At 38.8% G+C, this 13,857-nt stretch overlaps 1 protein-coding gene across 1 annotated transcript in view; it reads left to right on the top strand.

Annotated features, from left to right (window-relative positions):
- Positions 1-1,944: 1,944 nt before the first annotated feature.
- Positions 1,945-13,857, top strand: part of ntrk3a (neurotrophic tyrosine kinase, receptor, type 3a) — a gene marked incomplete at its 5' end in the record, with an annotated part of 276,753 nt that continues 264,840 nt past the window's right edge. The window contains one exon of the mRNA XM_079809971.1: positions 1,945-2,189. Within this exon, the coding sequence (XP_079666097.1) occupies positions 1,945-2,189 (245 nt within the window). The remainder of the gene's footprint in view (positions 2,190-13,857) is intronic.

Raw genomic sequence — 13,857 nt, 5'->3', positions numbered from 1 at the left:
GCTGATTTTCTTATTTAGTCTAAGGAGTTTTTCCTTATAAAATGTCAAATTCTACCATTGGTTGCTGCTCACATATAAAAATGTATATAAAAATGTATATATATATATTATATATACCCGATCAGGCATAACATTATTACGAAGTGAATTGAAGTACACTGATTATCTCTTCATCACGGCACCTGTTAGTGGCAAACAAAGGCCAAATGCAGTGAGTTTGACAAAGGCCAACTTGTGATGGCTAGACGACTGGGTCAGAGCATCTCCAAAACTATTAGTATGGTGTTCCTAATAATCCTTTAGGTGTGTATATATATATATATATATATATATATATATATATATATATATATATATATATATATATATATATATATATATATATATATATATATATATATATATATACATATATATATATATATACATATATATATATATATATACATATATATATATATATATATATATATATATATATATATATATATATATATATATATATATATATATATATATATATATATATATATATATATATATATATATATACACACCTAAAGGATATATATATACATATACATACTTGTGTGTGTGTGCGTGTGTGTGTATGAAACACTTTATAATAACTTTTGTTAGCAAAAATGTAATTCTTAACCGATCAGTACACTGTAAAAAATTTCAGGTCTCCAATTGAAAATTTTCTAGTGACTAATCACATCTAAAAAAATGTGTTGGCCAAATTGAATTTCTGTTAATAAACTTGTATCAATTCACAGAAATTAAATTTGGCCAACTGAAAAATTTAGATGTGATCAGTAACTAGAACATTTTTTACAGTGTAGCTACTGTAAGGCAAAATGAATGTATTAGAGACTGGGACACTTTTTACTTGAGTAAGCCTATCATATATTTCTCAGGATGGTTTTCTGTATACTTTTTGTAGCCAAGACTTTGATATAGGCCTAAGTAAAAAAAAAAAAAAAAAGTCCCACTCTATAAACTCGTAAGATATAAATTTACTATTACAAAATAGTTCTTGAAATAGCAAAAATACATTAATCTGACGTTTGACTCAATACCTGTATGTTAATGAGATTTGATATTTGTGCCCACTTCAATTTGTGACAACTAGCTCCAGTCTCTACTAAAAGAAAATACATGACGACAGCGTAATGCTTTGTGTACATTAACTAATAATCTGTTGTGTAATATCTAATATAAAAATATTTAGAGAGTAAGGAGAGTTATTGTAAAGAGTTACAGATTTATTTATTTATTTAGTTGAAATATATATATATTTTTTAGGTTTTTTAATTATCTCAGACATCCGTTTTTGTCAAATAATGGTGCGTATAGCTTGGTACACGATGTGCAAACACTGTGTTTGGCAGCAGGGTTTTGCCTGTTGCAAAGTGCGTTATTTTTCAAGTGCCGATTTGATCTCTTTTGCTGTTATGCAGGTGCGTCAGTTTTTAATCTGCCCAGTAGGTGGGACTTGATGCTCGGAGCATGGACCTCTCTCTCTCTCTCTCTCTCTCTCTCTCTCTCTCTCTCTCTCTCTCTCTCTCTCTCTCTCTCTCTCTCACTCTCTCTCGACTGCGCTCTGACGCTTTTAGTCTTCAAGCCGGAGCTCCAACAACCTGGAACTGCGCGACAAACAGCACCGTGGAGACGGGGAAGCTTGTACCATGCAGCCCGGAGAGGAGGACAGACTGGGACCGTTGATTTTTGAGCCCTTTCTACATTGACGGAGTATTTCTCCCCTCTTTTCTTGGGGACATTATTGCGGTCTCATTGATCTAACATACCTTTACTCTCTTCCACGCAGCCGCGCGCGCTCTCGCTTTACCGCACGGATACCCGGAGCGCTTTCGATTCTGTTGCCGTTGAACATTAACCCCACCTCAAGGAGCTAAAACATTGAGGGAAACACCTGGAAACATGGATTTATTCTCCATCCCACCTCGCGTTTGCTGGTGGAGGATCCTGTTTCTCCTCAGCATCTTCCAAAATTACATGAGCTCCATGCTGGACTGCCCACCGACCTGCACTTGTTCTACCACTGACATCTTTTGCAATAAGTCTTACCAAGGGAATTTCCTTCCCCTCCTGGCACTACAGGACACCGTGAGCGATGGAAATACCACTAACAGCCTCCCGGACCTGTTTGAGAACATCTCCTCCATGTAAGTCAAGCGCACAAGTGTCCATCACATGTTGAGTCCATGTGTGCATTGAGATCAACTCTCAGCCTCCCACTCACTCCAGGCTTTGTGTTGGTGTGTGGGATGATTAGAAGGGTTTTAATGACGGGCAGTTGCTTAAAACGATCTTAAATAGATCAAGTAGATTAGCTTTGCAATTGAATGTCCATATTGAAACCAGGAATGAAAAGAAAGCTGATGGATATTTGCCACTCCATATACACAAAGTATATAGTCCATGTTAAAAATTCCCAAGTGCATTGGGGACCATTAATAGCTTAATAGCTTAAATGCATCTGTTTTTTTTTGGCTTCACAGAGAGGAGTCTTTATTGAGGCTGCTTTGTATTCAAGACAGGAATCCCAAAAGGAATTTTGTCACATTCGTGAGCTTCGTGAAAGGTGCATTGTGCTATTAAAGAGAGAGAGAGAGGGAGGAAAAAAAGGTTTGCATGAGTTTGAAGTGACATACCAGCATGTATTAATAAGTGTATCAGGATTTTAAAGTCACATCTAATTTTTGCATTCATTTCTAGGCTGATGTTCCAGTGCATTGCAGGTTATGGCAAGTCGAATGGCAAGCCGAATAAGTAATAGGAGACAGAAACATTAATGCTGTAATAGCTATAAGATGGTCTTCTTGATGGTCTCTGATGGTTTTGGGATAAATAAGAGAGCTGCGTAATGGCCCTCAACTGATCCGAGCAAATAAATAATAACGCCTGGAGCAAAGAGAACATTAACGTTGTTGTCTTCAACCGGCTTTGGATGCCAAATAATGACATTTTGCATTTGAAAAGCTGTTAGTTTTGCCATATTAAGACATCAATATTCTCTCTCTCTCTCTTAAAGTTTTCCTCATATGGGCCATCTTGTGGTTCAGCACTGGTCTTCCTGGACACGACACCAGTCTGGATGATGTTTTCATTATGTAATCTCAATAATTTAAGGCTTCAAACGTGCGAAAGCAAGACCGATCGTGTTCCCTTTGAAATAATTTAAATGGCAGCGCAGCACTGAGAACAAAAGAGTGCATTTTGGTGGAACAAAAATCCGATTGATGATTGATTCTTTGTTGGGAATTGCCTGGGAAGGGATGCCGTGACAACCCTATTGCGCTTTGTGACGGATTTACTTTTTTCCATCGCATTCTATCAGGCGAGTTGCCTAATAGTGTATGCAAACTGATGTATGAGCTCAACAGTTTCTCAGGGAGACGTTTTTACAGCCCCGTCTCCAGTCACTTTGTAAGGCCACTAGAGGGGATAGTGGTAACCTTTTCCAACATCTAAACTGGGAAGCCAGCGTGCACCGATCAGGGAGCATGTCTCTAAAGTGTGCATGTCCTTTCTCGCTTGTTTGCTTTAAAGATTTAATTTTCAGCAGTGGCTGTAGAGAGTTCAGCACCCCCTGATACTGGACAGCTCCTGTAACTCGGCCAGTTTCAAGTCTTGCGCTGCACATTTTGGATGTCATTTTTTAACTTATTTGACACCCAATTCGGGTCTTGGAGCCTTTACTAATGAATTCATGATATGTCCAACTTCCAAATTGTGATGTGAGGTATGTGACGAGCAGAATTGAGAGCTTTCCTGAAAAAGAGGCCTACATTTTTAGTTGGCATTCCCCTACGAGTCATCAACCCACTTCTATTGTATTCACTCGACCTTGACCAATTTACAAATTATGGTGATACTCCTTCAGGCCAACTAGCTTCGGTGTTACTACTAGAGCTAAAGCAAGGCCAACTGAAACCTTTCTGAAGTGCGAGGGCATTTAGAGGAGACCAGGGCAAGTTGCCACTTGGGGAGGTTGATATAAGCACTGCATCTCAGTAACTAGCTTTGAGTTAAAAGAAATGTCCAATTTTACATAAATGTCAAGTCAGGACAGGTTTTCATTTTCCTTCATTAATTAACCCATTTATATATGTATATGTTCATTTGCCCGTTATACTGTAGGCTATTTAAATGCAGGTTTCCACTGTGACAACTTGCCCCATATACAGTAGTGTGATATTGGAGGATGAACTACTATTTAAAAGAGTCCGTTTTTATTTTTTGCTGTTGTAAGTCTCTTACACTTACCAAGGCTGCATTTATTTAGTCTAAAAATATGTAAAACGTAATTTATTCCTGTGACGACAAAGCCGAGACAGTCTTCAGTGTCACATAAATCATTTTAATATGCTGATTTTATTATCATCAATGTTGAAAACGTAGTATTTTCAACATTCAACAGCTCAATTTTTGTGGAAACCGTTGTACCTTTTAATACATCCTCGTTGAAGAAACGTATTCATTACTTTCATTTAATTACATTTTCTATTTGCATCTATACAAGAATTAGCTAACTTTCTAGGAAATATTCACTAGAAAAAAATATGTGACAACTAGCCCCGGTCTTGTCTACATATCGAAAAGTGCTTATAAAGTATTACCACCATGATTTGTGCAATGCCGAAAACTCCAGGACAGAAATGATTTAATTATATGCAAACAATAAAAGTGTCCTGCATACTACAGGGACTGCAGCTTAAACAGAAGTTAATTTGGTTTTGTTGTGCTAGCGTAGCCTTATTACATTTAGCTGTGGCTAAATGAATGTGTATTATTATTAAGCATCTATTGTTTAGAATATTACTTTTTAGATTTTACAGTGGCCCCAAAACGTGTTCGGAAACCTAAACCACACTTAAGGGATGAAAATCATTGCATTACATGTGTAATATCAAAGCAAGCTGAAAAGGCACACTTTCCATAACACATTTCACAAATGTTTTAAATTTAAACAACTGTTTGGATTCTGACACTTGAGAGGGAAACTAATTACCCCCCAAAACTGTTTTGAATGTGTCCAAAATACCTAAGACTAATGCGGATTAGTATTTGTTGGCATCACAGGGGGTCGAGGTCCATCCGTTTTTGCAGTTTCACACATTTTCGAGTGGGTTTTCGAGTTCTGAGAGAGAATAACCTAAAGTAGAGCTTGTCGCATGTGCTCAGAGCTTTTACAATGTATTGTTGTTTTTTCCCCCAGCTTTGCTGTAGTCTGCTGTTTTGTTGTGCATCAGAGTAATCGAGGACCCTTAGTGTTGATCATTTGTTTGCATCAAGCCTATCCATTACGCTAATTGTCTTTTTTTTGTACTCTCAATAATGGTATTTCTGTATTAGCGGCACTATTCTTTTATTTTGCTAATGGAATGTCATAATGCATGGCCAGAATATGAACAACATACCAGATCCCTCTTGTTTAACTCTTTATGCTACGGCAAAAAATGCTTAATGAAGTCAATAAGAAAGCAATTAGACTGCTGTTTTTCCATTGCTTTTCACAGATAAAATCACAAAGTGCTTTACAAAGTGCAACCAAAACAGTTAAACAATATACAATCTGAACATTTAAACATTTAAAAAGCCCAAAATAAAACCCAGTCAACTAAAAGAGTGTTTAAATAACAGTGTCTTGAGTTGCCTTTTAAAAGAATCGACAGAGTCGGCCACATGGAGGGACATGGGCAGGGCGTTCCACAGTCTGGGGGCTACAGTCTGAAAGGACAGGTCTCCCCGGGTTTTATAACGAGTCTTTGGGACCATTAAAAGACTCTGGCCTGAGGATCGAAGGGCACGGCCTGGGGAGTAGGGGCACAACAAACTAGCAATGTATTGTGGGGCCTGACCATTTAAAGCTCTAAAAGTTAAAACTAATTTTTTTTAAATCAATACGAAATTTGATGGGTAGCCAGTGTAGGGCGGATCAAATGGGTGGGATGTGTGTCCTTCTGCCAGATCCTGTTAAAAGCCTTGCCACAGCACTTTGAACAATTTGAAGACGATTTAGAGCAGATGTGTTGAAAAAAGTCAAAAGAGAGTTACGATAATCTAAACGTGAGGAAATAAAAGCATGGATAACCATCTCAAGATCAGAATCTGATAAAATTGTCCTCAATTTTGCAATATTTCTTAGAGGATAAAAAACTATTTCTGACCAAAAGTCTAGAATGGCAGTCCAAAGACATTGACTCAATATTTATATTTGCTCTGAAAAGTATTTTTAATAAAGGAGCTATTAGGCCTATTTTACATGGTTGCAACACCTCTCTGATTGGTCGGCTGGATCAGTGTGTTATGATTCGTCAACTGCTTCAAGCGTGTTTCAGAAATGCCACCCCGTTTACCATAACGGTGCCACAACACATTACTAAAGCAACATATCCAGACCCCGTCCCCTTTTTTCATATGCCTTGGGTGGGAATTATTTAAATGAGGGTTATTGTAATGTGAATGTCCCCAGAGGAAAACTATGTTAAAAGAATCCATTATTTTGCACATATTTTACATGGTTGCAGCACCTCTTTACCCAGTCTGTCAGTAATGCTCTGTTTAGTTCTGGTGTCTATGAAGCCCCTCCTTCCACAAAGCACAATGTGCTCTGATTGGTCGGCTGGACCAGTGTATTATGCATATTTATTAATACAAAAGATGATATTTAGAAGAATGTTTGTAACAAAGCAGCAGATAGAGCAACCATATGACTACCATAGTATTTTTTTCCCTACTATGGTAGTCAATGGTTGCTCGATCTGCTTAAAACATTCTTCTAAATATCGTCTTTTGTTTTCAGCAGAACAAAGAAACTCAGACAGGTTTGGAACAACTTGAGGGTGAGTAAATGATGACAGAATTTTCATTTTTGGGTGAACTATCTCTTTAACCCTCTGGGGGTCTTCATTTATGGGTCACACTCAGGACCATCGGGTCAAAAATGACCCGGAGGTCGGGATTAAGATAAAAAAGATTTGAGTAAAATCAATGAAATATATTTTTGTTCAATAATATTTTTTCTTCTTTTTTTTGGTGTTTTGAGATAATTTTATGATTTATAATTAATATTTATGCAATGATTATGACCCATTTTTTCCCATTGAATATAATAAAAAAAAGATTTTTTATTAAAGCTGTATTTCATTTTAGAGTCAAGCCTAGGCCTCATGAAAGCAATTTTTAAAATGAGATTGGTGCCATCCGGTGGACACATTGAGCATTTTTATCATGCAATAGCACATTTTTACCACTATAGTGGATCTTGCGTTTTATAATAAAAAAAAAAAAATCGTAGCTTCATCGGAATGGTCCGAAACTTGGTGACTTTATTTGTACTTGGTATATGAACATCCACAAAAATTGGGGACAGGATTTGAAAAGTCTAAGTGGTCGTAAAAAAAAATAGTCACACTCAGGACCTTCGAGTCAAAAATGACCCCCATAGGAAATGAATGGGAAATTCGTTTTTTTGTGCATAATCTACAAATCAGCCAGGATACAGAAAAAAGGACTCAACAGTGAAGGGGTGAATCTCTAAAACATCAATAGTGCAAAACACACACACACACACACACACACACACACACACACACACACACACACACACACACACACACACACACACACACACACACACACTTATACACACAAAAACACACGCACACACAAATTAACGCATGCCATTCCAAAAGCTAATTGTGTGTTTGTGTATGTGTGTGAGTTTTTTTTTTCTCAAAAAAAGAGCCCCAGAGGGTTAAGCATGTTTCAGAAATGCCACGCCCCTTACTATAATGGTGCTATAACACACTAACACAAATCTACCAGACCCCGCCCACTTTTTTGCAAATACCTTGGGTGGGAATTATTTAAATGAGGAGTATTGTGATGTGAATGTTCCCAGAGGAAAACTAAGACTGCAATCGATGCATTTCATGGAGTTCAGAAACAGTTCTGCTGATATAGAGAATAACTCCCTTTGGAGTGACTGTGCTTTGTAACTTTGCAGGCCTTTTCCAGGCCTTTTCTCAAACAGCAACATTACACACTGAAGAAAGTAAATGTAAAAAATAATAATAGGTCCTCTTTTCTTTTCACTCTCAAAAGCTGAGCTTTATTAGAGATTTATTAAGAATTCTGTGCACATTGTTAGTAATGAAACGGGGGAATTTATCAGTGACTAGCACTAGAAAACAAGACGCACACCCACTATAGTTGATTGACCATTCCGTCTCCATTCAGCCATCCCAAGGGTCTTTGTGTCTATAGACAGACGTCTGAGAGCCTCATTTAATGTGCGATTAAAAAAAAAGAAAAGGATTAGCAACAGTCTCAGATAGTCCTAGTTGAAAATGACTCCCTGAAATCTAAATGGCGTTACTTTGCAAAGATTACACCGAAGCTTTACAGAAATCGTTTTCAAAGTAAAGCGGCCGTTGCAAATCGGCATCCATAAAAGCCATCAGCAATGTCACGTACCTGCTGATAGATGGAAAAGGGTATGAAAAATAGGTTGCTCATTGAAGAACATTTTAATGGAAATTCAAACGGCATCTACTGTATACTGATGTGTTGTGCTCGTCGCTGTTCGTAAGAAGGATTTTTTTCCCTTCGTTTTACATCGCTCGCCTGCCTGGTTGATTGATGCTTTCAGGTAATCAAACAATAGCTTCAGGGTACAAATGGATCCATAATTACACTCCTTATGTGACGATCAAACTTTCTTCCGTGAGCAGGAACTGAGAAGGGAGAGTTTGTTTGCCTTTTCACCAGGCAAAATGTTGACTAAGCGTCTGCGGATCATCAATACTCCGTTTTTTGGGTTTCTTATGCTTCGCGATCTGTGACTCCTAAGGCGCCTTTTGTTCTGGCAGGTGTGGTTATGTGCAAGGCCAGCTAATTTCAGCACAGTCTGTCTGGCAGTGGCTGCTGGAAACCATGTTAGAAGCTGTGAAATCATCCATGGCATATGTTGTGCTAGGAGAGGCTGAGAGAGGTGAGTGGGGTTATTATCAGAGTGGCGTATCTAAGGAAACGCAATAGGATCTCATTTGCATCAGCCTTTTTTTTTTATTGTCTCATGCCCTGGTTGTAGTACCCGTTTGAGAAAGGTCATGGAGATAGGGACGCTTTGGAAATGCTTGCTGTGGGCTTTTTGAAATGCATGGAATATTCATTGGGTTTGTAGATGTCACATGAACATGCCAAGCGTAAGCAAGCGGCAACCCTTTCCAAACAGATGCGTTGTACCTCAGGGTCTCAGAAGCGCAATATTGCGATTATCTTGTCTGTCTCTCTGTCTGTAGTTCTATCTGTCGTCCTCTCTGTCTGTCTGTAGTTCTATCTGTCGTCCTCTCTGTCTGTCTGTAGTTCTATCGTCCTCTCTGTCTGTCTGTCTGTAGTTCTATCTATCGTCCTCTCTGTCTGTCTGTCTGTCTGTAGTTCTATCTTTTGTCCTCTCTGTCTGTCTGTAGTTCTATCTATCATCCTCTCTGTCTGTCTCTGTCTGTAGTTCTATCTATCGTCCTCTCTGTCTGTCTGTATTTCTTTATATCGTTCTCTCTGTCTGTCTGTAGTTCTATCTATCGTCCTCTCTGTCTGTCTGCCTGTAGTTCTATCTATCGTCCTCTCTGTCTGTCTGTCTGTCTGTGTGTTGTTCTACCTATCGTCCTTTCTGTCTGTCTGTCGTTCTACCTATTGTCCTCTCTGTCTGTCTGTCGTTCTACCTATCGTCCTCTCTGCCAGTCTGTCATTCTACCCATCGTCCTCTCTGTCTATCTGTCGTTCTACATATTATCCTGTCTGTCTGTCTGTCTGTCTGTCTGTCTGTCTGTCTGTCTGTCTTTTTTTCTATCTATCGTCCTCTCTCTCTCTCTGTCTGTCTGTCATTCTACCTATCGTCTTCTGTCTTTCTACTTATCGTCCTCTGTCTGTCATTCTATCTATCATCCTGTTTGTCTGTAGTTCTATCTATCATCCTCTCTGTCTGTCTGTATTTCTTTCTATCATCCTCTCTGTCTGTCTGTATTTCTTTCTATCTATCGTTCTCTCTGTCTGTCTGTAGTTCTATCTATCGTCCTCTCTGTCTGTCTGTCTGTCTGTCTGTCGTTCTACCTATCGTCCTCTCTGCCAGTCTGTCATTCTACCTATCGCCCTCTCTGTCTGTCTGTCGTTCTACATATTGTCCTCTCTGTCTGTCTGTCTGTCTGTCTGTCTGTCTGTCATTCTACCTATCGTCTTCTGTCGTTCTACCTATCATCCTCTGTCTGTCGTTCTATCTATCATCCTGTCTGTCTGTCTGTTGTTCTACCTATTGTCTTCTGTCTGTCTGTCGTACTACCTATTGTCCTCTCCGTCTTTTTGTCATTCTACCTATCATCCTGTCTGTCTGTCATTCTACCTATCATCCTCTGTCTGTCTGTCGTTCTACCTATCGTCCTCTCTGTCTGTCAGTCATTCTACCTATCATCCTGTCTGTTTGTCGTTCTACCTATCATCCAGTCTGTTTGTCGTTCTACCTATCATCCTGTCTGTCTGTCATTCTACCCATCATTCTCTGTCTGTCTGTCGTTCTACCTATCGTCCTCTCTGTCTGTCGGTCATTCTACCTATCATCCTCTCTCTGTCTGTCATTCTACCTATCATCCTCTGTCTGTTTGTCATTCTACCTATCGTCCTCTCTGTGTGTCTGTCTGTCTGTCGTTCTACAAATCATCCTATCTGTCTGTCATTCTACCTATCATCCTGTCTGTCTGTCATTCTACCTATCATCCTCTGTCTGTCTGTCGTTCTACCTATCGTCCTCTCTGTCTGTCTGTCGTTCTACATATCGTCCTCTCTGTCTGTCTGTCTGTCTGTCTGTCATTCTACCTATCGTCTTCTGTCGTTCTACCTATCATCCTCTGTCTGTCGTTCTATCTATCATCCTGTCTGTCTGTCTGTTGTTCTACCTATCGTCTTCTGTCTGTCTGTCGTACTACCTATTGTCCTCTCCGTCTTTTTGTCATTCTACCTATCATCCTGTCTGTCTATCATTCTACCTATCATCCTCTGTCTGTCTGTCGTTCTACCTATCGTCCTCTCTGTCTGTCAGTCATTCTACCTATCATCCTGTCTGTTTGTCGTTCTACCTATCATCCTGTCTGTTTGTCGTTCTACCTATCATCCTGTCTGTCTGTCATTCTACCCATCATCCTCTGTCTGTCTGTCGTTCTACCTATCGTCCTCTCTGTCTGTCTGTCATTCTACCTATCATCCTCTCTCTGTCTGTCATTCTACCTATCATCCTCTGTCTGTTTGTCATTCTACCTATCGTCCTCTCTGTGTGTCTGTCTGTCTGTCGTTCTACAAATCATCCTGTCTGTCTGTCATTCTACCTATCATCCTCTGTCTGTCTGTCATTCTACCTATCATCCTCTGTCTGTCTGTCATTCTACCTATCATCCTCTGTCTGTCTGTCATTCTACCTATCATCCTCTGTCTGTCTGTCATTCTACCTATCATCCTCTGTCTGTCTGTCATTCTACCTATCATCCTCTGTCTGTTTGTCATTCTACCTATCATCCTCTGTCTGTCTGTCATTCTACCTATCATCCTCTGTCTGTCTGTCATTCTACCTATCATCCTCTGTCTGTCTGTCATTCTACCTATCATCCTCTGTCTGTCTGTCATTCTACCTATCATCCTCTGTCTGTTTGTCATTCTACCTATCATCCTCTGTCTGTCTGTCATTCTACCTATCATCCTCTGTCTGTCTGTCATTCTACCTATCATCCTCTGTCTGTCTGTCGTTCTACCTATCGTCCTCTCTGTCTGTCTGTCGTTCTACCTATTGTCCTCTCTGTCTGTCTGTCTGTCTGTCTGTCATTCTACCTATCGTTCTACCTATTTAATTTGTGGCACATACCACATTGGACTTTCTAAGCCCCCAAACATTTACAGTCATTCTCAGCAAAACAGAAAAAAGGGTGAGTGATGGTTAAACGCACCCACTGGTTTAAAAATCAGGTTTCCTATTTATTTTATCCTAACTACCTGAAGCTCATTTCACTTGATTTAACAACTAGAATCTAAACTTCTTTGAAGAAGCATATAAAATCCAATAGCATCAGCGCTGCTTCTTCTCTTCTTTTGCTTTAGGTTAAGTAATTGTTAGCTCTGTCTTTGCAAGATAATCAAACTGACCTCATACATAACAAAACCACTCCTGTTTGAAAACTATTTGGAAGACAGGCTTATTGGCTTAAAGGCCTTTTCAGTGACAAAAAAAGCTTTCACTCTTGTTTGCTAGTTATGGGTCTTGTGAAGTCGAAACAAAGTCCCCCTTTTATTTACTGCCTATTTATTTACAGAAGCACAGGTGCAATTTGACAATTTTGAGAGCCTTAAGGTGTCGGATCAAAAGAAAACTACCGCCTGTCTGTTCAGAAATGGTCCCGTTTGACATTTGTAATCTAGAAAACTCTGCCAGTGTAGCATTTATTATTATTGTAAGCTCTTTTTATGACCTATTCTTCAACCTTGAGAGCTTAAAAAGCTTTTTGTGTATCATTACGCTTTGATATTGGTGACATAAGAACACGCATGAATGAGCATGTCATGTACATTATTATTTTCAATAATATTTTAGACACAACATCCTTTTAATAACTCACTAAAACAGCTGAAAGTATGCAAAGCTCTTGCTAATGTGCAAATTATGGATTTTAAAGGAGCACATGATGGATTTCGAGGCGCGCTCGTATGGACTGACCCGCTACTGTCCCTAATAAAGTAATGTGAAGTGTCCATTTGTGTGACCCCTGATGTTCATAATGTGTCTGGAGGCCCTCTTTATGATAACCATAATGGCAGAAAGATCAATAGAGAACAGCATAACCTCAAAGACCCTCATAGTGTGGATGCAGATATGAATGCGTGACATAGCCAAGGTCTCGCTATGCTATGTTAATCAGGAGACTGTCCCAATAACGGGTTTGCTGCATTTTCCATTTTACATGTTGTATTGGGTGGCTGCCTTCAGTCATAAATAATCCCGACGTGTCATTTGAAATGGGGCAGCGTTTACCGGGTGGTATCGATCGGAGATTCATTCCGTAACATTAAAATGGCCAGTTGTTGTTATGTGGGGTTGACAGAATTGATCAAAAGTAGGAGATCTGGGGAATGAACCTGCATATTAAGTGACACCAGTGGACCTGTATTAAATCTTTTTTGGTTTTCTGATATTAAGTGTTTTCAGGGAGTTTAGTTATATTTATGTTTGAAATGAATAAATAAATAAATGTATTATTATTAGTAGTAGTAGTAATAGTAGTAGTAGTAGTATAGTAGTAATAGCAGTAGTATAAATAAATAAATTAATAATAATAATAATTGTATTTATTTTTTCTTCTTCTTCTACTACTACTACTACTACTACTACTACTACTACTACTACTACTACTATCAATAATAAGAAACAAATACAAATCACCTTTATAACATACACTACATCTCAGGCACTAAATGTTCAATGTCATACAGATTTCTCTTGTTATTGTATTAAACAAAGTCACGATGAGAGCAAGTTTATCAGAACAATTCACAAGAATGTAGTTCTTGCTGCTGGCTATATGTGACACTAAATAACAGTAGGAAGTTGAGGCAAAATGATTGCGGCTGTTGCGTCGAAACAGTGTGGTGCAAAAATATGTGCATGCCACCCCACTCCTGCTGCTTCTACAAATAAGTTACACAGCGCTTTGTCAGACCCCACACTGTGAACACTTCTGTTTGCGTGTTTGATGGGTAATCGCTCCCTAAATTTAGCTGAATGCACTGAGTTGT

The sequence above is a fragment of the Gobio gobio genome (assembly GCF_949357685.1).
Source record: "Gobio gobio genome assembly, chromosome: 25".
Lineage (NCBI taxonomy): Eukaryota > Metazoa > Chordata > Actinopteri > Cypriniformes > Gobionidae > Gobio > Gobio gobio.
Note: the sequence above shows the minus strand (reverse complement) of the source record. Positions and strands in the feature narration are given on the sequence as shown.